Source organism: Petaurus breviceps, unplaced genomic scaffold (genome assembly GCF_028583685.1).
Source record: "Petaurus breviceps papuanus isolate PSGF00001 unplaced genomic scaffold, PetGlider_PUasm1.0 80, whole genome shotgun sequence".
NCBI lineage: Eukaryota > Metazoa > Chordata > Mammalia > Diprotodontia > Petauridae > Petaurus > Petaurus breviceps.
Window position 1 is genome coordinate 21,584,536 of NW_027186540.1, and position 23,595 is coordinate 21,608,130.

Consider the following 23,595-nt stretch of genomic DNA (forward strand, 5'->3'; position numbering starts at 1 on the left):
TAACTCTGAGTTAAGGTATTAAGACACGATATAGTCCCTGTCCTCATGGAACTTTCAACTGAGTAGGTGATTATTATGAATTTACTTGAAATCATTCAGTGATTCAGCTGTACCAGTACTTCACACATGATACAAGGCAGCATATAATTGAGGCAAAGAAGACATTCAGATAAAGAATTCTTAGTGTATTTGAGGAGAGAGGAAGGGACGGAGAAAGATGAAGGAAAAGGGAGAGAGAGAGAGAAAGAAAGAGAGAGACAGAGAGAGAGACACAGAGAGAGAGAGAGAGAGCTTTCAGTTGAATGAATGAATTTATCAATGAAATTCTTATGGATAATATGTGAGTTAATCCATGCATCACTACAAAGACATAGCTATAAATGACTGAACTTCAGAGAGAAAGACTATTGTCAAGAAGTACAGATTAAAGGAGAAAGTTTGCGGGTGTGGTAAACAAAGACCTGGAAGTACTTGGTAAAGATCATCAATTTTTACATCATGAGTATTAGAAATTAGAATGATCAAAGCAAATGGTAAGAATTAGTGTCTAAGTAAAGACTAAATCAGTAAATTCTAGGACTACAAATAGCTTGCTAATGATGACTGCTATTTTGTTCTTAACTAGGATCTTTTGATATGATGAAAGAACAGAAGGAAAGTGAAGATGGTATGAGATAGACTGGCAGGGGCAGGAAACCTGTGGCCTTGAGGCCACATGTGGCCCTCTAGGTCCTCAAATGCAGCGCTTGGACTGAATTCAAACTTCCCAGAACAAATCTCCTTAATAAAAGGCTGTAGCTTCCCCACCTCTTAGATATTGTTTCTGGAAGAATGAGGCTTTTTTTTTTTTTAATTTGTTTTGTTTTGGGCACTCCAAACTTTACCTTCACTACTTCTGTTCTCTATATGGGGATGACTTCCAAGTCTTTATCTCCAAAACTGAACTCTCTCTCATTGCCAACTTCCTGTTTTCAGCTGCTTTTGTCAGAAATCTGAACTTAGCGTGTTCAAATTAATCTTATCATCTTCCCTCTAAATATACTGTCACCCCCATTTCTTCTATTGATGGTCCTCTCATTCTCCATGTAACTTAGGCTGAGATTTTTACCCCAGAATCGCCCTCGACTTCTCTCATTAATCTGACAAATTCTCTCCCACCATGTCTCACATTCATCCTATTGCTGACATTCCCTTCCTCATAATTTGCATCTACTGCAAAAGGCTACTAAGAGGTAAGCATTATTTTCCAAACCAAATATTGGGACATATGGTCTAACAAAGGTAATTTCTTTAGCAAAGCCTCACTAAATGCACACTTTCTTTTCTTGAAATTGCTAATATCCACTGAGGTGCAGTGGATAGAGCATCAGCCCTAGAGTCTGGAGGATCTGAGTTCAAATCCGAAATCAGACATTTAACACTTACTAGCTGTGTGACCCTGGGTAAGTCACTTAACCTCTGCCTCAGTTTCCTCAACTGAAAACAGGGATAACAATAACATTTACATCCCTTAAGGGGGGATTTACAACCCCTAGGTTTTCAGCTTCATCTCTTTTTTTCTTGCTTTTTGAAGGGCAATTGGGGTTAAATGACTTGCCCAAAGTCACACGGCTAGTAAGTGTGTCAAGTGTCTGAGGCTGAATTTGAACTCAGGTCCTCCTGACTCCAAGGCCAGTGCTCTATTCACTGCACCACCTACCCGCCCTCAGCTTCATCTTTAACTTCCCTCCGCATACCTATGTTTCAGCTAAACCATACTGCTCACTGTTTCACAAACATGTGAGATCAAATGAGACAATATTTGTAACTTACTTAGCACAGTAGTAGGTGCTTAATAAATGTCTATTTCCTCCCTCTTTCCCTCTTTTACTACTTCCTGTATTCCCTCCTTCTTCCCTCCCTCCCTTCCTTCCTCTATGCTTTCCTTCATTCTTTCCTCTTTCCCTTCCTTCCTTCCCTCCTTCCTTCCTCTATCTGATCTACCTTAGCTATATCTGGTACATTAGGCTCCCTCAGGCTCAATAATGATTATGTACTCCTTCTGTGAAACAACAATAAATTGTTAAGAGGTCGCTGTTGTTTAGCAAATAAAGTCTAAATTTTATTTCTCATCCTGGTTTTAAATGTTTTTGATATTCTTACTTTAACCTATGTTTCCAGCTTCATCTTTAATTTCCCTTCACGTACCTATGTTTCAGCTAAACTATACTGCTCACTGTTTCACAAACACGATCACTTTACTAGTTCCAAACCTTTGCTCATACTCTCCATCTTGCCTGGAATGTCCTCCTCTGATTCCTCTCTATCTGCAGTCTCCTATTCTACAGGGCTTAGCCTCCTGCATAAAACTTTCTCATAATTATTTGAATTATTTGAGCCCCTGTAGATCTTTGTACTATTCTTATGACAATTAATACTATTTGCTCATATTCTAGCTATGCATGTACTTGTTTTACCACCTCTAATAGATAAATTCCTATTAAATTATAACCTGCTTGAGGGCAGATATTGTATCTTGCCCATTTTGTACTCCCTGAAGAGCTTAGCGTAGTATCTAGCATATAACAGGTACTCAACTATTTATTGAACTAATCTGAATTCTAACAAGTCTTTCCTTACTTTTCTCACCTTCTTACTCCATAAATAAACACACACATAACACACATATGTGTATATGTGTGTGCATATATGTATACATATATACGTACATGTTAACACACACATATATACCCCACCCCATTTCTGCTTTTTGTTCAAACTGAATGAAAATAATCAAAGGGCTCTGATTTCACTCCATATTTAGACTACAATATAAGATCAAAGTTTTAACTATAAATATAGTATAACAACATCCACACATAGACCCACTACCCAACTCACCTTTGTGTTCTGTAAATAACTGTCATCAGAGCAATTATCACTGCAGTAATTAGACCATAGTCCAATCCAAGGAACAGGGAGGAAACAAAAGTGGTAAGCCAAATAGTCTAAACCAAAACAAGAAAGCCTTGTATTAGTTAAAAAAACCTGATAATTATAAAAAAAAGTAACCAATAGAAAGATGATCAGATAATTTAACATCCCTACCTAGAAAGCACATTCATAATTCTTTCAGTTACTTTTCTCAATATTCCCTAGTTACCTCTATTATATACTCACTTAACAATCATTTAACATTTTTTTCTAGAAATATAAGTTTGAAAATATGGTATGGTATTTTAGAAAGTCTCATCATAGATGGGCACACACTGAATAATGTAGCATATGTACTTTCTAAGGAAGGAGATTTTTCTTCTGGGCCTTCACATAGGTGTTTTAGGGAGAATTTTCAAATAGCACGCAGGTAGATTCAGAATGACCATGAAATATTTTTCTTCTGTTAGGCAATAATATTTCTTGAGCATACACACACACACAGAGCCCCTGACACACCTATGGTAACTTCTCTCTTCTAGGGAGATTATATGAAAAAAAAGTTAGTGTTCTGAAGAATAATACATCTTACTTAAAATTCATTAATACATTCAGTGAACATACTCATTTAAGAGTCTGAGATGGAGGTTTTATAGATCAATTTCAAAGGGATCATAGGAGAAAAAAAGGTCAAATGATGTGGTTCTGTGTGAAATATTAATAGAAGCTTTTGGAATGTTTCAAAGGTGAAACAGTGTAACTGTATTAAAAACCAGTTTATGAAACAAATTCTGCTACTGTTCTTCCAGTTCTAATCTCTGTAGAATGTAGGAGGCAATGTGGAACAGTGGAAGGATCTGGAGTCTGTGGACCCGAGTTAGGTTCCTCCCTCTGATGCTCACTAGCTTTGTGACAAGGGCAAGTCACGTTGCCTCTTAGGGCCTTAACGGCAAAAGAAGAGGCTCCTTAACTGTAAAATGAGAGGTTTAGATTAGAGGCCTCTGAGGTTTCCTCTAGCTCTAGTCCTATGATCTTAAGCTAATAAACATACCAGAAGTGTTTAAGTACAAACCATGTTTGCAATCAAACGAAAGATATACCACTTCAAAAGGCAAAGGAAGATTGTATATGTTATAGGACATGACTGGGTAACCGAAAGTAATAATTCTTTTAGAGAAAATTTCAAATTAATAAATTGTCAGGAAACCACAATTAGAAGAAAATAATTGAGCATACATCATTTTGCTTGGAGCAAATACAAGTATCTTCTGTTTGATTCAGAATTTAATGCAGATAATTGTAGCAAACAGATTTTGTGTAAGTCATCTTTAAGTCACAATCTTTACAGATTGGAAAGTATTGGCATTTTCTGTTCAATAATTATTATTATTCTGAGACTGTTGAGAACCAGTTGCTACTTCTGAGCTCCACCTTGAGGATCTGGATGAGCAGATATCTGTCCAACAGTTTTATATATGTAGCTGGTTTTTATTGGGTTAAAATGTTTTTAATATGCCAATATCACACTTAGCTGCAGGGTAGATTTTCTAAGATGGATTTGTCTATATCCACTTACCAGTTCTATTTTGCTGGTCCTCCAGAAAAAGGGGAGATCTGAGAACTGCATAAACATTCCTTTCAAGTTCACAATCACGATGGCTGACAGCACGGCCTAAAACACAGAACCATGCATTCCCCTTTTGTGATGTCCAGGGTGCATGGCTTTGGAATCATCACTTTTCCTTCATGCTGTTCACCCCCCTTTCCCATTTCCATCTCATTTCCCACAGAGTGCTAAGAGATTTTGAGTCGGCTAATCTAGGCTTGGAAGGCTGGGGCTGCATTCCAACAGCAAACTTCCTGCACATGCACAAAACTCCCAGCCCAACCCAAGATACATACCTGGGGCAATGATTCGAAGAGAAAGCCAATGGCCAATATAACCAACAGAATCAATAAAGAGGCTAAGCAACCTGCAAGCTGAATAAGACAAAATGCACTGAAGGGATTTCTAGAAAAACAGGCTACTAGGTGGGGTCTCACTTGTCTGATACCTTGAAAATGACTGGTAAAGATATGAAATGAGTATGGATTCAGAAGCCACCCAAACCATCACCTAGCCCCATTGCCCCCTCCCCCTGTCTAAAATTTTCAGTTGCTCTTAATGGGTCCTGGTTACATATAAAATGCTCGAATACCCTGACCATTTCAAATACCCTTGCCCGAAGTGGGTGACGGGGAGCTGAAAGGCCATCCTCATGAGATGTCCGGTGCTGGCCTGGAGACACATGAGAGGTTGGGATAGTTTGGATGGGTGTTAGAGCTGCTGACATCCCTCCCATATTTAGTCACTGCCTGCAGGGATAAGTTTTCATCACAGCACATGACAGTTTCCCACGTCTGAAGTTTTGGGTGCACAGGTGCTAGAATCAGAGTATTGTACAAACATCTAATTTAGTTGAGGGCAGTAGCTCCTCTCTACAGAGCTAGCTTTCTGCAGTTCAGTTCAGTTTAGCTAATTACATCTTCCTCTGCAGAACTGTATGAGTCATTGTAAACTCCCTAAATCCCTTCTCCCCAAAAGGCTGATTAGAGATGTCCAACTCCAGGGAGCGCCCATTATTGGCTCTGCATGCAGAGTAGCTTTTCTGGGGCTCAGGAGAGAACTGAGAGGTTAAAATGCATAACTGCCACCCCAGTCACGTCTCCCTAAAGTCCATCTGCATACACACCTGAGTGTTTCCTCCGGTACTCTCTTGAACAAGACTCCGAGACAAGGAACATGAAATGGAGAAAGTTTGGAAGAGCGAGCCGATGGTATTGCATATGCCTAGGGCAATGAGTTCCTTTTTCATATGAAAACAAGACAAAGAAAACCTAAGCAGTTATTCGAAAAAACAAATATGTTAGCCTGGTCAATAAACCTCTATCTTATCTCTCTGCTCAGCTATTGTAGTTGTTTAGCACAGTCTTGGGGGGGGGGATGAAAAGCAGCACGAGTTTTTACTCCTGTGTTAGAGGCAGATATCACCCTTTTGCCCCATTCCCAAATGAAGTTAATTCTTGCAGAAGAGTCCCCACACAATTCTCTATTTTAGTAAATGTATACAAAATTGCTACGTTCACCTAAATTCCATCAGGTGCCACAATGACTGTATTCCAAAGTAATGGCCTTTGGGTGGCCGGAGGAATCCCTTTTTAAGGCTCACATTTATAATCACTATTTTAATAGCTGTAACTTGCACACATCTGAATATTTTTATCGAGAACATAGTATGCTGCAATATCTGTATTAATACCAGTTGCCCTTAATTGATCTTCCTTTTCATGTAAGAGGCAAATACATTAACAGTAGCTCTGATACTCAAAAAGTTAAGAAAACGAGAGAACCACAGGATGAGTGAATAGCTAAAAATCAAACACTACAGAAGTCAATATGAATAAAGTGTGACCTCCCTGGCAGAAATTTTAAAAGTTTTGGGAATAGCCCCTTCAATCCATGACAGCTGGTGACCCCTGGAGGAAATTCTGCCATAGTTTGAATGTATTTTTCAAGCTTTCAAGATAAAGAAGGGCATCACATGCAGTGGATACTACCCTAGTCATTCCACTTTCCTAATGCTGTCCCTACATGTGTCTACCTAAATCTATGCTTTGGAGTCCAATGTGATGAGGTTATTATAATATATTATATTATAGTTATATATAATATAATATAGATATAATATAATCATATAACATATTATTATAATAAATGAGGTTATTAGTAACAACTAATTCACATATGTGATTAAAGCTAGAAGTAGAATATAAATTCCAGTATTACCTAAATATATGCTGATGATTGTTAAACATTATTTAGGGGAGGAAAGCAAGAAAGACTGCTTTTCTATCCGAATCTTTGAATCAAAATATTTTAAAAGTCCATCTGGCTTTGTAGTTAAAACCAATGAAATATCTCATTGCATTTTAATGAACAGTTCTACAGAAATGCTATCATTTTACCTGATTCCCATCAACCTGGTAGCCATGTTTAACTGCAAAGATTTTGGCCATCGAGATGGTCACTGAAAATCCAACAATGGCAATGGCAATAGCATCAACGTAGACAAGATGAAAGAGGCTGGAATCTGGGGTAGCTGGAGCTAATAACCTGAAAAGGGGAATTTACTTTAATACGGATGTGATAACGAAGGAGGAAGCCCTCTGAACAGAGAGTAGCACTAGTCATAAGGATTTTTTTTTTTTTAAAGCAATCGGGGTTAAGTAACTTGATCAAGGTTACACGGCCAGTGATTTCTGGGTGTGGTGCTGAGTATCTGAGCCCGGATTTGATCCAGGTCATTCCAACACTGGAGCCGGTGCTCTTACTCGCTGAGCCACCTGGCCGCCCCTAGTCACAAGGATTTTAATCTCTTTTCTCTTGCATCTTGTACAGTCATTTTATTGTTAAAGAAAACATTTTATTTATTGTTAAAGAAAATCATATAACCTGTTGAAGTCTTTTCTTTTAGCATAGAATTTAGCTGAGACCTCTAAAAATTTAACCCAAGTGATTAGCTGGTTAGGAATGAAAGAATTTCTGGCTCAGTTTTATTAACTTTATGTTCTTATGATCAACGTTGGCTAGTTGTAAATTCTAGAGTAGATTTCCTAACAATTGTTAATCGATTTACAAATTGACTTGATATAAATTTTTCTTTTTTATTGTCTTTGATATGTAAATCTTTTCCCTCTTCATTTGCTTGCTATAAAATTCACAAATTTACCTTTGAAATGTAAATGTTTACCTTTCTTTTTGGTGCTGTAAAATACCGATTATATTCTTCTTGCTGATGTAACTAATGAGTATATAAGAAACTCTGAAAACTTAATTCAGAATTTGGTGGTCATTTAGACACCATGAGCCTATGCTCTAAATACATATTAAACTGTAAACTAGTTTTTAAAATTAACAGCAGTATCTTTCAATTAACCCATGAATATTTCCATATCACACAAATGAAATTTTCAACTTGAAGTACACTGTTAATCTAGTTTTGCAAAAAGAAGGATGGATATTCCTTACTAAGTGTGGAAAAGAAGTTCTATGCAAAATCCAGTGATATTAGAAATGCGAATTTAGAGGTTTTTGTCATTCCAAAGTAGATAACATGCCACTCGTGGTAGAAAATGAAAGCTACCACAACGGGGTATTTGATGTATATGTGAGTAGGAAGACAACTGCTGGCTAGGGTCCTAAGAAGGACATCAGTCTTTCTCTGACCCGGCTCCCAGGAAGTTGGCATATTATACTACAGTTGTGAAGGTGATTGGGAGGAAAGAAAAAAGAGAGAGAGAGTTAGGTGAGCTCTCTTTGTGGCAGAGCACCAAGATTTTGCAGGAAGGGGTCAGGGGATTTTTTGTTCCTGTTTGGCTTTCCCCGAGTGTCTGTGTCTATGTTTTTGTGATGTATATGTCTCTGGGGAAGTCTTTTGTGCCAAGCTGGGTTGCAAACTGTGCAATTTCTAGGGAACTCTGGACGCTAAAGACTGGAGTGATGATGACTGCCATTAAGTCAGTGATAGCTGAATCCTTGCTAACATTTTATGGGTCTTTTCAAGTGTGTCTGGGTCAGAGATATTAAGACCATTGTAATCAGAGGTTTGGGGACTGACCACGAGTAAGAATTTGGGCAACAAAAACATCATTTCTGTATCCCATATACTTCAGGATATCTTTGTATGGCGTCAAGCAGTTGGGGATGAATGAGATTGCCAGATGCTCAGCGAACAGTGGAATTTAACAGCAAGGCAGATGTACTATTCTATATTTCAGAGATTTTTTTCTCAGAAGAAAAAAAATACAATAGAATAATGTGCTCTGTGTAGGAAATGAGGAGGAAATAAGGTACCAAATGTGTAGAAAAGTGGCAGATAAAAGACAATAGATGATCTTAGGGAATTACATAGATCTAAAAATCACGAAATGATCAAAACAAGTTCTAGAATTTCCCCTTAAGTGAATATGTACTATATTCACATCAAGCTATTTAAAACATAGGAAAGAATCTGTAACTATGTTGTAAGTGTATATTAGTAGGCAATAGAATAGGTTTACAATACTTTCACTGATCATTACAGCTCAAAATAAAAATGTATACTCCCTACCCCAGTGGGAGTGATCCAACAACATCCACTTTGTATGATTCTTCTAAATTAAATCCTGCTGAAATGCCAGTTCCTATTATCACCTAAAAATGGAACAAATTCAAGTTTACCTTCAAAGTTAAAAAACACAGAGCTACAAAAACAAACCCCCAAAACTTGTATCTGACCAATTCTATTCTCATTCATAATACTTACTCTTAAAAGAATAAATATAGCTAAGCCTATATATAATATAATATATAATTATATGTTATATAGTATAATATATAATTATATATAATATATAATATATGTAAAATTCTAATTTTTCTACTCAATTTACTGTTTTTTACATACAATAGCAGTCTTTTAAAAAAAATTCTCATTCCATGTTATGGTGTGTGGCTGCTTGAGTCCATTAAATCAATTGAGTAAACAAGTAATCAAGCAAAGAGAAGCAAGCATAATTGATTTAAAATGCTTACATGTGCCAGGCACTGTGCTAGCAGCTGAAGATACAAAGACAATTTCAGTCTCTGCTTTTGAGGTACTTACATTCTACTATAAACCTCAGAGATAAAAGGAAAACCAGAATATACACAAAGTAAGGTGAGAGGGTTACTCTCCCTGAGCCAGTTCTTTTTCAGAACAAGGTACCATGTGAAGTGAATGAAGAGAAACTCTAACCAGGGAACTGTAGGTACCAGCCATGAAAATCAGTGACCTGCAGCACAGGAGGAGGGCTCACTCTCACCAGAATGTGGGAAGAAGGAGCCCTTCAGTGCTACAGTTTCCTGTCCATAGACTCTTGAATCCCATTTCTCACCTAACACTAGATATTAGGGAAAAGGACTGAGTGAAAGAGGGATGCTATTAGAAGTCTTCACATCAGTAGACTATACCCATCTTTTCTCCACCTCCAGTCATAGAGGCAGGGTTGGAAGTAGAATTCTGTGGGTACTTAAAACATTCTTGATCCAGGCCACCATTTTGCTTAAGTCTTGTCCTAATGCCAACTCACATTTGTATTTTCTATAACAGAACACTGTTTTTAAGATAGAATTGCTGAATGTTGAGTGTTTGGTGAGGGACAAGACAGAAAATAAAAGAAAAAGCAAGAAGCTGACAAATATCCTACATCAAGACAAAATAGTCATTGATGCTTGGTGACTTCTATGAAAAATTTTAAATATGAGTGCAGGACAAGTGGAGTCAAATATATTGAGCACGGCCATTTCTTTTAAAACTAGCTTGCTGACAAGTAAAATAATGCAGAATGAAGTAAGCAGAACCAAGAAAACAATATATGCAAGGATGTAAATCAAAACAGCAGAAATCAGCTAAACTCTGATCAGCTTTAATGACTAATCTTAAGTTTCCGAGAAAAGATCATGAAACATATCTCTATTCTTATAAGAGGCACAGGATATTGTGTATATTGTTACATGTAGTCTCTGTAGTCAGTTGGTTTTGTTTAAGCATTTTTCTATTGTTATAAGGGAAGATTCAATGTGGTGAAGGGATATATCAGAAAATGACTTTTTAATATAAAAACAAAATGCATAAAAAATAAACCCAAATATTTAATTGAATGGGAAAAATTTGAAAAAACAGATTTTTTCAGATAAGGATTTGGTATCCAAGATATATAGGACCAAAAGCCATTCCCAAAGAGATAAGTGGTCAAAGGATATGAACACACAATTCCCAAAGGATTACAAACTATTAACAACCATATAAAAGAATGTTCCAAATCATTAACACAATACATTCATTAAAAAACACACCCAGAAAATTTGGTAAAAAATTGGACAAAGGTGACAAAAGATGAGAATAGGCAGTGTAGAAGGTGTTGTAATATGGGTATATTAAAGCACTGTTGTGAATCCTCTCTAATGTTCTGCTGTGCATGTGACAATGCTTTTTTTTTCTTATTTAGTATTTAAGTTTATTAAATTTCCTTTTTTTCTTATTGTGCACTTAATTTTTAGTATTTACATTTAACTTTTTTTTTTTTAAAAGTACTGTTGGTGAAGCTGTGAATTAGTACAACCTTTTTGGAGAGCAATATGGAATTATTAAGAACAAAGCAGCTGAAATATCCATACCCATAGAATCCACTGCCAGGCATATACTTTAAGGAGGTCATTGTTAAAGCTAAAGACACCAAAACATTTATAGCAGCACTTTTTATGGTAGCAAATTAATGGAAACAAAGCAGATGCCCATTGATTGGATAATGGCTAGATGAATCCTGGTATATGATTATAATGGAATATTATTGTGCTGTAAGAAATGACAGGTATGATGAATACAGAGAAGCATGGAAAGACTTCTGTGACCTGATATAAAATGAAATAATCAGAGCTTGAGAAACAATATACATAATGACCACAATAATACAACTGGAAAGCAAAATCACACCATGAAACAAACAAAAGTGAGGGTTGCAAAAGTACAAAACAAGTTTGACCTCAAAGAAAAGATAAGAGAGAACACCTCCTCCTACTCCTTTGAAGAGGTGGTTGAGGGTATACAGGTGTGCAACATTGCAGATATTGCTATTTTAAAAAATGTATTAATAGGTTTTGCTGCTTTTTTTTTCTCTTCACCGTCTTTAAAAAATTCTTTGTGATTTATCAGGGATGACTCTGAGAAGGAGCAGGAGGGATAGAAGGGGAAATTTATGTAATGTGAAAACAAAAGATACCAACAAAAATTTATTTTGAATAGAAAGTTGACTTACTGCGACAATTTCTAAAGGAATAGGTGCAGGCAATTTGTTTTTAAATCTTTCATTAAACTCCTTGCCACCCAGCAGCAAAGCAAAACACATCAACCCAACGACGAGGGAACATATGTTGAGTTTTTTGACATTTGCTATCACAGCAAGAGTACTCTGTAAGACATTGAATGTTTACCATCAAGAAAAAGTTCACATAAGGGTAACAATTCAGTAGCCACAAATTCTGCCACTGAAATAATTCAGAAATATAAACCAAAACATGTTGATATGAATTCTCAGGATGAAGGGCATCCTTAGACTATCACATAGAACCAAAAACCTTATAGTTTGGATGGATGAATTTGAGTTCATTCAGTTCAAATTTCTCTCTAGTTTTGGATTCCCTTTTACAATGTTCTTGGGTAGCGGTGTCATATTGTCATTTGAGATAGCTCAAACTAGCTTTTGGGAACCAATGTTAAATGTTCAGTTTGAACATTTATACCTCAGAAAATCACAAGTGCTACAAATCAAGATTTGATTTACTGTACTATTGATTGTCTAGACCAAATAAAGTGATGGAGAAAATGTTAATAATGTAGGTTACACTTAAAAATATGTTGTGTGTACTTACCCCTCCTGTCTCTCTCCCCGAGATCCAATTGTTAAATATTTACCAGCACATGCCTGATAGCTTCTGTTTGAATACTTACAGTGACAAGGAATTCCATACCTCAGGATGATCAATTCAATAAGTAAACAGTTCTAATTGTTGGAAAATTTTTATGACATAAGAAAAGGACATCATTCTACCTATTGATTAACATCCTGCAAATCTCACAATCATCACATTGCACTGTTGGGAAGTGTCTTTACAATGTTTAGCTTATCTTACAAAGTTGCTTAATCCATTGCTCAAAGAAACAGTAGAACACTTAGGCAGTGTAATGTCCTCAAAGGCAGTAGAAAATGAGTTGTCCTTAGGGTTGAGTCTCTAGTGTTAAGAAACAGAGGATGTACACAGAATTGGAAGGCTTCTGCATGGACAAAACAAATTGGAATTAAATGGAAACAATTTGGGAAAAAAATTTTCACAAAAATGTCTTTGATAAAGGGATCTAATGACCAAGTTATATAAATTTATATGAAGAATGTATACAATATATAATATTAAAAGACATTCCCCAATAGGTAAGTGGAAAAATATGTGAAAAAAGAATTCTTAAATAAAGAATTTCAAACTATCAAAAACCACATAAAATGCTTTGAGTCATTAAAACAAGAGAAATGCAAATCTACCATTGAGGTTTCATTTCATACCCATCAGCTTGGTAAAGACGAGAAAAAATGAAAATATTAATTATTGGGTTGCAGAAGGATGATGAATTATGGAAAACAATTTGGAATCATACTAAAAAAGTAATTAGATCATATGTACTCTTTGACCAAGAGACCCTAGTATTAGGCGCATACACCCCAAGGAGGTCACAGACAGAGCAAAAGGACTTCAATGTAAAAAATTTTTATAAAAGTACTTTTTTGCTTTGTTAAAAAAAAAAAACCGTAGGGGTGGCTAGGTAGAGCAGTGAGTAGAGCATCGGCCTTGGAGTCAGCTGGACCTGAGTTCAAATCTGGCCTCAGACACTTAACAAAAAAAATACTAGCCATGTGACCTTAGGCAAATCACTTAACCCCAATTGCCCTCCAAAAAGCAAAAAACAAAACAAACAAAAAACCTTAGATATAAAATAAGAGCCTACCAAGGGCAGAATTGCTGGGGAAAAATGTGGTCTATGAATGCTACAGAAATTTGTTGGACCTTCAGAAATATGACAAATTCAGAGAAATATGGAAAATACTTGCTGATGCAGAATAAGGTGAGCAGAACCAGAAAAATTATTTGCATGATGATTATACTAATGTAAAATGAAACAAGTTTGAAAAACCTCAGAATTCTGACTAAAACAATGACCTCAAAATACTGATAATGAAACATATCTTTTACCTTTTGGTAGAGAGATGGTGGATACATGCAAGCTTACACATGGTCAGTAGCTTGATTTGTTTTGTTCCACTATATGTATTTATTATAAAGGAAGCTAGGCACAAGGCAGGGAATTATTGATAGAGAAGAAAAATAACATCAATAAATAATTTTAAGAGTTACAGAGAGGGAAGTGTGGGTAGGTATAGAAGGGATAAAAAATATATCATTTATTACCTGGAGAAATATACATATGTATATATTTTACATAAAACTATAAAATATATACATATGTGCAGATACATATGTCTATGCTTAATATACAGTATACATGCATATAACCAACCAAACTTCTTCTATATAAAGTGCTTTTAGACATTACATGTATAAGCATATCCCTTTTTATTCAATTTGTTGCCCAAAATTATATATTTTACTTTTTCAACATTTTTCAAACATACACCCCCTTCTCTCCTCTGACATTGTCATGTCTCTGGTGCCAGCCTTATCACCTTATGCCTGGATTACTACAATAGCCTGATAGTGGCTCTGCCTACCTCAAGCTTCTCCCCACTCCAATCCATCCTCCATCCATATCCACCAAAGTGATTTTCCTAAAGTGCAGATCTGACCATGTCACTCCCCTATGTAATAAACTCCAGTGGCTCCCTATTACCTCTAGGATCAAATATAATATCCTCTTTATGACATGCAAAGCCCTTCTTGACCTAGCCCCCTTCTACACTTTCAGTCTTTTTACACCTCATTCCCACCACGTATTATGATTCGGTGACACTGGTCTTGATGTTCCTCGAACAAGACAATCCATCTCTAGGCTCTGGGATTTTTCTTTGAATGTCCCCTATGTCTGGAGCAATGTCTCTTTTTAACCCTACCTAATGATTTCCTTGGTTTCTTTTAAATCCCAACTAAACTTCCATCTTTTACAGCAAGCCTTTCCAGAACTCTCTTAATTTTAGTGCCTTTCCTCTTTTAATTATTTCCTACTTATCCTGTACATAGTTGTTTGTTATATCCTCCAGTCAATCATGAGCTCCTTGAGGGCAGGTTGGTCTTTTGCCTCTTTTTATATTCCCAGCCCTTAGCACAGGGCCTGGCACATAGAAGGCACTTAATAAATGTTTAATGATGGATTGATATGTATGATATGTATACAATGTACATTATATATATCTACTTTATATGGCAGAAGTTTGCTTTTGGTTCTTTGCATCTTGAGATGTTTCTGATGTATTGATGATTCGATTAAGAAAAACATAAAAAAGAATAGTTAACAGAAATATAGAGACTGGAAAAGAAGTCATATTCATATTTGGCAGCTGAGAAAGAAGTCACTGGAACTCTAACATCACATAAAGCTCCCAGATTTAGAGAGCTGAGTATGAAGCCTGGATATCAAAATTACAAAAATGAGAGAAAGAAGTCTAAAATCTCTAAGATCTTGAATACAGGGAAAAATAGCAAAAAAGTTAAGAATGAGAATAATGACAAGTTAGTGGAAAAAAAGGCAGCTGATTATATTCTGGAGTTTATTTGTCTTAACAGCATATTCTAAAAGTATTGTTAGCTTCCTTAATATTTGCTATTTTATTCTCATCTAAAATATATAAGAAATTGTGATTCCTACAGCACAACGGATAAATGACCCAACAATATTAACAATTTTCAAAAGGAAAAGTAATAGACTGTTAATAATCACTTGAAAATGTGCTCACCATCACTAATAATCAGAAATACAAATAAAAACAACTTTGAGGTCATATCTGTATCTATAAAATTGGCAGAAATAATTAAAGGCAATGAAGTCAATGCTAGTGGAGTTGTAGAAAAACAGGCACTTCATTAATTACTGCAAGAATTGCTGCTGCCTGGCAAACTATAGAACCATTTTTGAGAACAAACTGGAAATGCATAGGAAAAGTTACAAAAATAATTCTACCCTTTGAGGCAACAATTCCATTGTTGGAAATATGCTCTGAAAGTGTTATCTAAAACAACAAAAAAGAAGTCTCTCTGCTTTTTTTTGCCTTTTTTTTTTTGAGGGCAATTGGGGTTAATTGACTTGCCCAAGGTCACATGACTAGTTTTTGTGTCTGAGTGTCTGAAGCCGTTTTTTGAACTCAGGTCCTCCTGACTCCAGGGCCGGTGCTCTATTCACTGAACCACCTAGGTCTCTCTGTTAAAATGTTTTCATAGTAGCATTATTATATGAAATCGCTACAATATGGATAAGGTAATAAATGGTTAAAGAAACCATGGTTAAGTATTATAAAACACAAAGGAATCTGCAAAGTACTTTAGTCACTCACTCAATAAACTTTTTTTTTTTTTTTGCTTTTTGGAGGGAGGAAGGTAGGGCAACTGGGGATAAGTGACTCGACCAACCAAGGTCACATAGCTAGTAAGTATTAAGTGTCTGAGATTGGATTTGAACTCAGGTCCTCCTGAGTCTAGGGACAGTGCTCTATTCACCGTGCCGCCTAGCTGCCCCTCAAAAAACATTTATTAAGCACCTATGTGCCAAGTTCTGTGCTGCGGATACAAAGTAAGGCAAAAGATAGTCCCTGCCCTCAAAGAGGTCACAATTTAGTAAGGAAGACAACATGCAAGCAATCATCTACAAACAAGGATTAATAGGAAATGATCAACTGAGGGAAGGGAGCCAGAAAAAACAGGAGGTGGGAATGACCAAGGATGGTATTCCAGGTACAGCTAGTAAAAATGTCTGGAGTCAGGAGATGACTTATCTTTTTTGAGGGACAGCAAGGAGGCCAGTGTCATTAGATCAGAGTACATAGGTGAAGAAACTAAGGTCTAAGATGATAGGAAAAGATGGTGGTGGGGAGTTGGTATGTTACGAAGGGCTTTGAATGACAGAAGACTGTAATTTTCCTCAAGATGATCGTGATCCTCTGGAGTTTATTGAATAAGATGGTGACATGGTCAGGCCTGTGCTTTTGGAAGATCACTTTGGTTAAGGAATGGAGGATAGAATGGAAAGAAGATAGACTTGTGGCAGGCAGACCAACCAGTTGGCTATTCCAATAGTCCAGCTATAAGGTGGTGAAATAATGCAAAGCTTAAACAAAACAAAATAAAAAAAAACAATAAAAGGAAATGTACCAACTAGAACCATGTAAGAGGATAAATAAGAATGAATGAACAAAGAATTTTCATGAGAACTTAAAGGAAATGAATGTAAAACTTTGATGATATTTTATATATTGAACTAATTTAAATGTAAATTGCTACTAATAAAATATAATTGGCTGCAATAATATTCAATGTTAAGTTTAAAAAAATGTCAAATAATAATGTGTTGTTTTAATGAAATCTATTTATAATCTAAAAAGATATGGGAAATTCTTGGTTATAAGTTTATGATTTCCTGAGCAGGGATTTACTAAATATCAACATTTTCTTTTTTTTTTCTTTTTGGAGGGAGGAAGGTAGGGCAATTGGGGTTAAGTGACTTGCCCAAGGTCATATGGCTAGTTTTTTGTGTTAAGTGTCTGAGGCTGGATTTGAACTCAGGGCCTCCTGACTCCAGGGTCAGTGCTCTATTTACTGTGCCACCTAGCCACCCCTTACATTAACATTTTCTTGTTCAATTGCATCCAAATCTCTATGACCCAAGTTGGAGTTTTTCTTGGCAGAGTTTTTCTTGGCAAATTTCTACTAAAGTGGTTTGCCATTTTCTTCTCCAGTTCATTTACAGATGAGGAAACTGACAAAGAGTTTAGTGACTTGCCCAGGGTCACACAGCTAATAAAGTGTCTGAGGCTGGATTTGAACTCAGGAAGATAAATCTTTCTGACACCATGCCTGGTCAGTCTCTCCACTGTGCCACCTAGCTGTCCAATATCAGCCTTACATAACACATTATCCAGGCAACCTCCAGCTAAGGAAGTAACAGAAAATAGTTAATACCAAATGTTACTCACCACTCCTAGAATGATCCTAGTGTCAGAATTTCAGCAACCTATTTACATTCCTACCCTTAACATGTTTACTCTTGATTAGGTTGAGCTGAACCACACTCTAAGTTCCCCCACCCAGAGATTTTACGTAGTAAAGGAACCTTGCTTAAGTTGGATCTCTGCTTTTAATGTCCTTGCCCCTTTCTGATGGGTTTCATTGCATAAATGAAATGGTTTTCCTTGCCTGGATTGCCAAGGGCCACTGGGGTCTCATGACCAGGCCTGGTTGCTGTGACTTTGAGAGACATAGTTTCTGGGTAATTTAATCATTTTATTAATAAGGCCAGTATGTTACTAATAAAAGGATGGCCATTTGGCTGTCTCTCTCAGACCAAAGATCCCTGGTGGCAGTGAGGTTACATTTCATATGCTCTTCCTGAGTTTAACTCAGTTTGGTTAACACAGTGAGAGATGTGGGTTGTATCAAGATGAAGGTCTTGCGATCCTTGATTTAGGTCACTCAAATCTTGGTCAGAGACATCAATTTCCATGTCATCTATCTTTATAATAGGGAGACTTAATCTTTCCCTGGACCTGTCAGAGCAGATACAATGAGCAGGAATACACCCATTAGCCCCAACACAATTTCTTTCACTGTTTCAATCCATCTTGATCTGGGTAAATCTCTAAGAGATATTTCCCATACTGGATGGTTTCTGGAGGAGGAGGTAGAAAAGGGGAAAACCTCTTGGTTCTAATACAATACTTAGTTACTAAATATAAGAGAGAAATATTCATTTCACACACTGCCTCATGCTAACTCCTCCCCTTCTCCTCCTAGAGATAGAAGAAGCTTTTGCATAGGTTTTGCCGTCGGAAATCTGTTGTGCTCTGCACTTCTGGAATATCGCCCAGGGTGGCAGGTTTGCTATCCTGTTATCTCAATTCCTCAACTCATGGCTTCATTTCAGGACTGGACAGCAACATCCCCAACTTTCAGTCTGTATCCTTCTGAGAGGTGAATAAATGCAATTGGGAGTGGTTATCTGTAGAACTAAAGTCATAATGTGACAGCTTCATGACAGAGATTTTTTTTTTAAATTCAAGGATGAAATACATAACCAGTAATTAAAAGAAGTTGTAGTTGCATAGAACGATGGTTTCTACAGCTTTACTCAGAGCCATTTAATTACTAAAAACTTACTAAGACCCTTTCATTTATGTAACTTCAAAAAGGGCTATGAGGGATACAATTCTTCATGGAGTTTCTAATCTGGTCAGCGAGAGAAGAAATTTGTATGCATAGATTGCTAACAATACAAAGTTAGTAAGGCTAAGTGCCAAATGAGTGGCTTAGACTAATGATGTAGGAAGTCAATAGAATGAGAGCCTGCTTCTTTCTGTAGTTTGGGATGGTTCAGCAAAAGCTTCATGATAATATGTGACTTGAGCAGGACCTTGAAGGATAGATGGAAGGCATTCTAGGGGAGAAGAATGTGTATACACACAGGTGTTAAAGGCAAGAATGTTTCCTTAAGAGTGTCGGGAACATGACTGGCTCACCCTACCTGTCTGTCCTGGAGGGTGATGACCATGAAAGAGAGTAATTGAACTTAAACTTGGAAAGGAAGGTAGAGTCAGACTGCAGGGAAGCTTGAATGCAAGGCCAAGGAGTTTGGATTTCATCCTGTAGGCAAAGAGAAGTCACTGAAGGGTTTTGGGTAAGGGAATAAAATGATGAAATCTGTGGTTTAAGAAGAATGTTCCTTAGATTCGTTTTCTCTTATTGTCAAAGAAATCATATTTTCTGCTCATTTGTTGTTCATCAAAGAGGACCAATAGCATCATGAAGGTGATGTCTTGACTAGTGAGTGAATTAGATATGAGCGGGGCAGAGCTACCCTAAGGCATCAGCCTCAATCTCTCCATTCTCTCTTATGAGTCATCGAAGTCCAGTTGCAGGACAAAGCTCAAGATGACTAGTGATGGCCCAGTAGGCAGTGGGTGACCTTTGCCTTTCTAAAGTAAAGTCTTTCCCAGGTCTCAGTTTGTCTGAGGCCATGCCCATTCAACGACTAAGGGCAAAGTAAGAGTTGAGACAAAAGATGGCTCAATTCACCATCACAAAGATATCAATCTAGGAGGGGAAGACCCTCAGAGTTTCTGGAACAGAAACTGTCAAACCCTAAACAAAGAAGGGTTGGGTTGAGGCTATTATTGGCCATTCAATGAAAGGCAGAATGATGTGGGTTTGAAGATGCCTGTCAAGTACATCACTCTTTTTTTTTTTAAAAGCAATTGGGGTTAAGTAACTTGCTCAAGGTTACGTGGCCAGTTATTGTGTGGGTACCAAGTATCTGAGGCCGGAACCGATCCCGAGTCTCTTGACACTGGGGCCGGCGCTCTCACTCACTGCGCCCTCACTCACTGCGCCATCTGGCCGCCCCAAATGCATCACTCTTGAAAGCAGAATACAGAGAGTGAGAAGGGCCGCTGAAATGCCTCCTTGATCCCTGCTATGTATGTCTTCTATAGTATCTTATTATTCATATCTCTGGCACTCCTGAGTGTGGCACTGAGTTCTTTCTGAAACCCAAAACTATCCCAGAGCTAATCTAGAGTGAAGTAAAATCCAGCCTAGGGGAGATGACTCAAGGCCTTGAACTTCTTAAACTTGAGTTGGAAGGAATCTTAACTCAGTGATTCCAACCTCCTCACTTTATAGATGAATATACTGAGGCCCAAGAAATTAAGACACTTTATTACATAGTATGAAAAGCTAACAAATGTCTGAAATGAGAGGGGAAGGTCTCAACAGGTTATAGGGTTGTAGTTTAGTCCTCTCTGAAATAAACTGGGAGTTTTAAAAAATAAGATCCTCTACTTAAAAATAAAAAAGTATCATATAAATTAAAATGAAAGCTCCTAGAATAAGCAAAATATGATATCTGTCATTTACTTTTCTAATAAAAGTCTAAGGAGGGAGCAGCTAAGTGGCACAGTGAATAGAGCACTGGCCCTGGAGTCAGGAGGACCTGAGTTCAAATCTCGCCTCAGACACTTGACACACTTACTAGCTGTGTGACCTTGGGCAAGTCACTTAACTCCAACTGTCCTGCTTTCACCTCTCCAAAAAAAAATTTAAGGCTCTGACTGGCAAAATATTTGGATAAAAACTGAATATTTAATCAGCACATGATTCCAAACATCTAGAAGTCAGAACTACCATAAATATTTAACGTTATATAGATGAAGCAACTGGATAACTGAGTCTCTTGCTTTCTATTTTGAGGTTCTAGAATGCAGATCTAGTCTGAGATAGATTTAGCTTCAGATAAGATATCATGTATATCCTGGTTAAATTATTCACTGTTTAAATTAAATTCTTTTAAATGTTGCATTTTTAGGCCTTAGAAATCTCTGAGGCTACTAAATAAACAAGCTCCTATGAGCATTAAAGATTATAAATTAATAATACACACACTTACAAATGAAAATTTTCTTCTAAATTAAGTCTTAGGGGACAAGATTCTCTCAGTTTCCTGGGAGACAAGCATGGCAAAACAAATCCACAAGTAGGCGTTCATCTAATCTATATTCCATTCAGAAAAAAGTGAAAAAAAATACTGGGGCTATGGATAGTAATGAATTTAAGATGCTACTAATAAATAAATGGATGCTGGGAGCTGACACGATGATAAATAATAAAATCCAGGCTCATTAATTATTTTCCTAAAAGCACAAGGGTAATTAGTTATATGCATACATACACACACACACATATATATACACACAAAACATATATAGTCTTTGTAATGAGGCTGCCAGTTCCTCAGGATGTAAGCTTGTTTTGCCCTTAAAATTCTTCTGAGCATCATTACATTTAAAATGCTCCTGTACTTTCTTAATAAAATCTGATATTCCCATCTGACAGTTGGTTAGGCAGTCCTGGGAAACTACAATAATTTCTTCACATAATTAGGGTTCAACAAATTACTGCCTTGAGTAAAGTTATCCTAGAGGCCTGAAAAACTCAAGTCAGCTACCAAAGTTAGAAAAAAAAAACAGATTAAGAACAAAGAAAAGTTGACTCAGTGTTATGTTTCATCGCATGTCTTGTTTATATATGACTGAACACTTATGCATATTAAAAGCTTTGATTTAATTATTTTAATAATATACACAAGATATTGGGAAAATATCTGGTAAGTATATCAAACTATGGCTAATACACATAGCTCATTGCTCTAGTGTGCCATTGTTTTGTAATAAGTCCCTCACTGAAATGTGAGATTCTTTAAAGTACCTTGTTTCACTAGAAAATTTCAGTTTTTACAACCAATGAAATCTCTATTCACTTATCTCTATGGTGATACTTAAGGATTGAAAATGATTTTACTATCATTTACTTTTTTTTGTTTGTTTGTTTCCAGAATGCTCCCATATCTCTGCAGCTGGGTGTAAGTAACAGAATCTCAAGAGTTGAAAGGTACCTTACAGGTATCTAATGCAATGGCAGTCAAATTCAAATGAAAGGAGATCCCATTGGGCCTTAGAAAACCACAAATTAACATTGCCTTCATTGTACTGTATTTTTGTTGATTTTTGCTAAACATTTCCCAATTACATTTTAATCTAGTTGGGCCACACTTGGGAGTTTTTTGTGGGCCAACAAATTTTTCACTGCTGATCTAATTCAACCTTTCACCCAATGAAAGATAGGTTATAGAAAGGTTTACTTGTTTCTGATTCGTATTTTGTGATTAATTCATGCATTTACATATTTATTTGGGTATATGTATAACTGTTTTTGAAACATGTACATATATATACACATGTACATATTTTTATTATTTATTATCTATATTATACACATTTTTACGTCTCTGTAAATTCTTTGAGGGAAAGGCCCATGTTTTTATCACTGCCCACAATGCCTCATATGCTGCACACAGTATCACATATTTTAAAGAAGCCTATCAACCAAATTTAAAGTAAATGTCTAGTAACAATTTCAATAATGGTCATAGCTTCAATGAATCTTTTTTTATTTATTTAGAGAAGAGTCTTCAACAGCTACACATATTAACTTACAGTTCATAAAGGCACAACGATCTGTATCAACAACTCTCATAATTTTGGTCTATGAATCTGGACAGTCAGGCTAATGATACACCATCAAACTAAACAGAATTCTATGCCCTGACCATGAACAGACTTTTATGGAATTTTAAAGACCCACTTTTTTCTTACTGTGCTTTTCTTGGAAAAGCTTTAGTGGAATTTTTCTTGATTGTAAAACCTCTTAGAAATAAAAAAGGAGAAACTATGAGGGCTGAGGAGAACTGAAGCAGCTTACTTACATAGACAACTGAAAAGGGTCCACTGTGCCGCTTTGTCTTCACTCCAAACAGATATTTTAACATGGAAGTGAAGACATGTACAGCTGCTGCAGTCGTGAAACCACGGACCAAGGGCTCGGTTAGGTAAATGGCCACAAATCCAAATCGGAGGACACCCAAGCAAAACTAATTTTTAATGGCAAAGAAAAGCATATTGTTTAACAGGTCAGACATTTAAAAATAATAACAGCAATGGCTTACATTCTTATACATACAAAAAAAATATACAGAGATATAGCTAAGACCGAGATATTTTATGGTTACAAAGCACTCTGCAGACATTTTCTCTTTTTGTATTGAGAACAACCCTATGAGGTAGAGTAAGTGGTACATACCCATTTCACAGATAAGGGAAATTAAAGCTTAGAGAGATTATGTGCTTTGTTTCCAGTCACACAGAGCTAAAACTCAAATTCAGGTCTTCTGACTGGAGGTCCAGGTCTCAATCATTGAGCTCAATCACTGTCTGCATTCTACTGCCTCTCCTAGAGAACATGATGAG

The 23,595-nt window shown here is 36.6% G+C and overlaps 1 protein-coding gene across 1 annotated transcript in view; it reads right to left on the bottom strand.

Moving 5' to 3' along the window:
• LOC138175957 (prestin-like) overlaps positions 1-23,595 on the bottom strand; it is a 46,738-nt gene that overhangs the window by 14,291 nt on the left and 8,852 nt on the right. Inside the window, exons 5-12 of the mRNA XM_069106583.1 lie at positions 23,055-23,219; positions 11,788-11,940; positions 9,063-9,145; positions 6,919-7,066; positions 5,646-5,759; positions 4,816-4,893; positions 4,490-4,585; positions 2,881-2,987 (exon numbers count right to left, since the gene is read on the bottom strand). Coding sequence (XP_068962684.1) covers positions 2,881-2,987; positions 4,490-4,585; positions 4,816-4,893; positions 5,646-5,759; positions 6,919-7,066; positions 9,063-9,145; positions 11,788-11,940; positions 23,055-23,219 — 944 coding nt within the window. The remainder of the gene's footprint in view (positions 1-2,880; positions 2,988-4,489; positions 4,586-4,815; positions 4,894-5,645; positions 5,760-6,918; positions 7,067-9,062; positions 9,146-11,787; positions 11,941-23,054; positions 23,220-23,595) is intronic.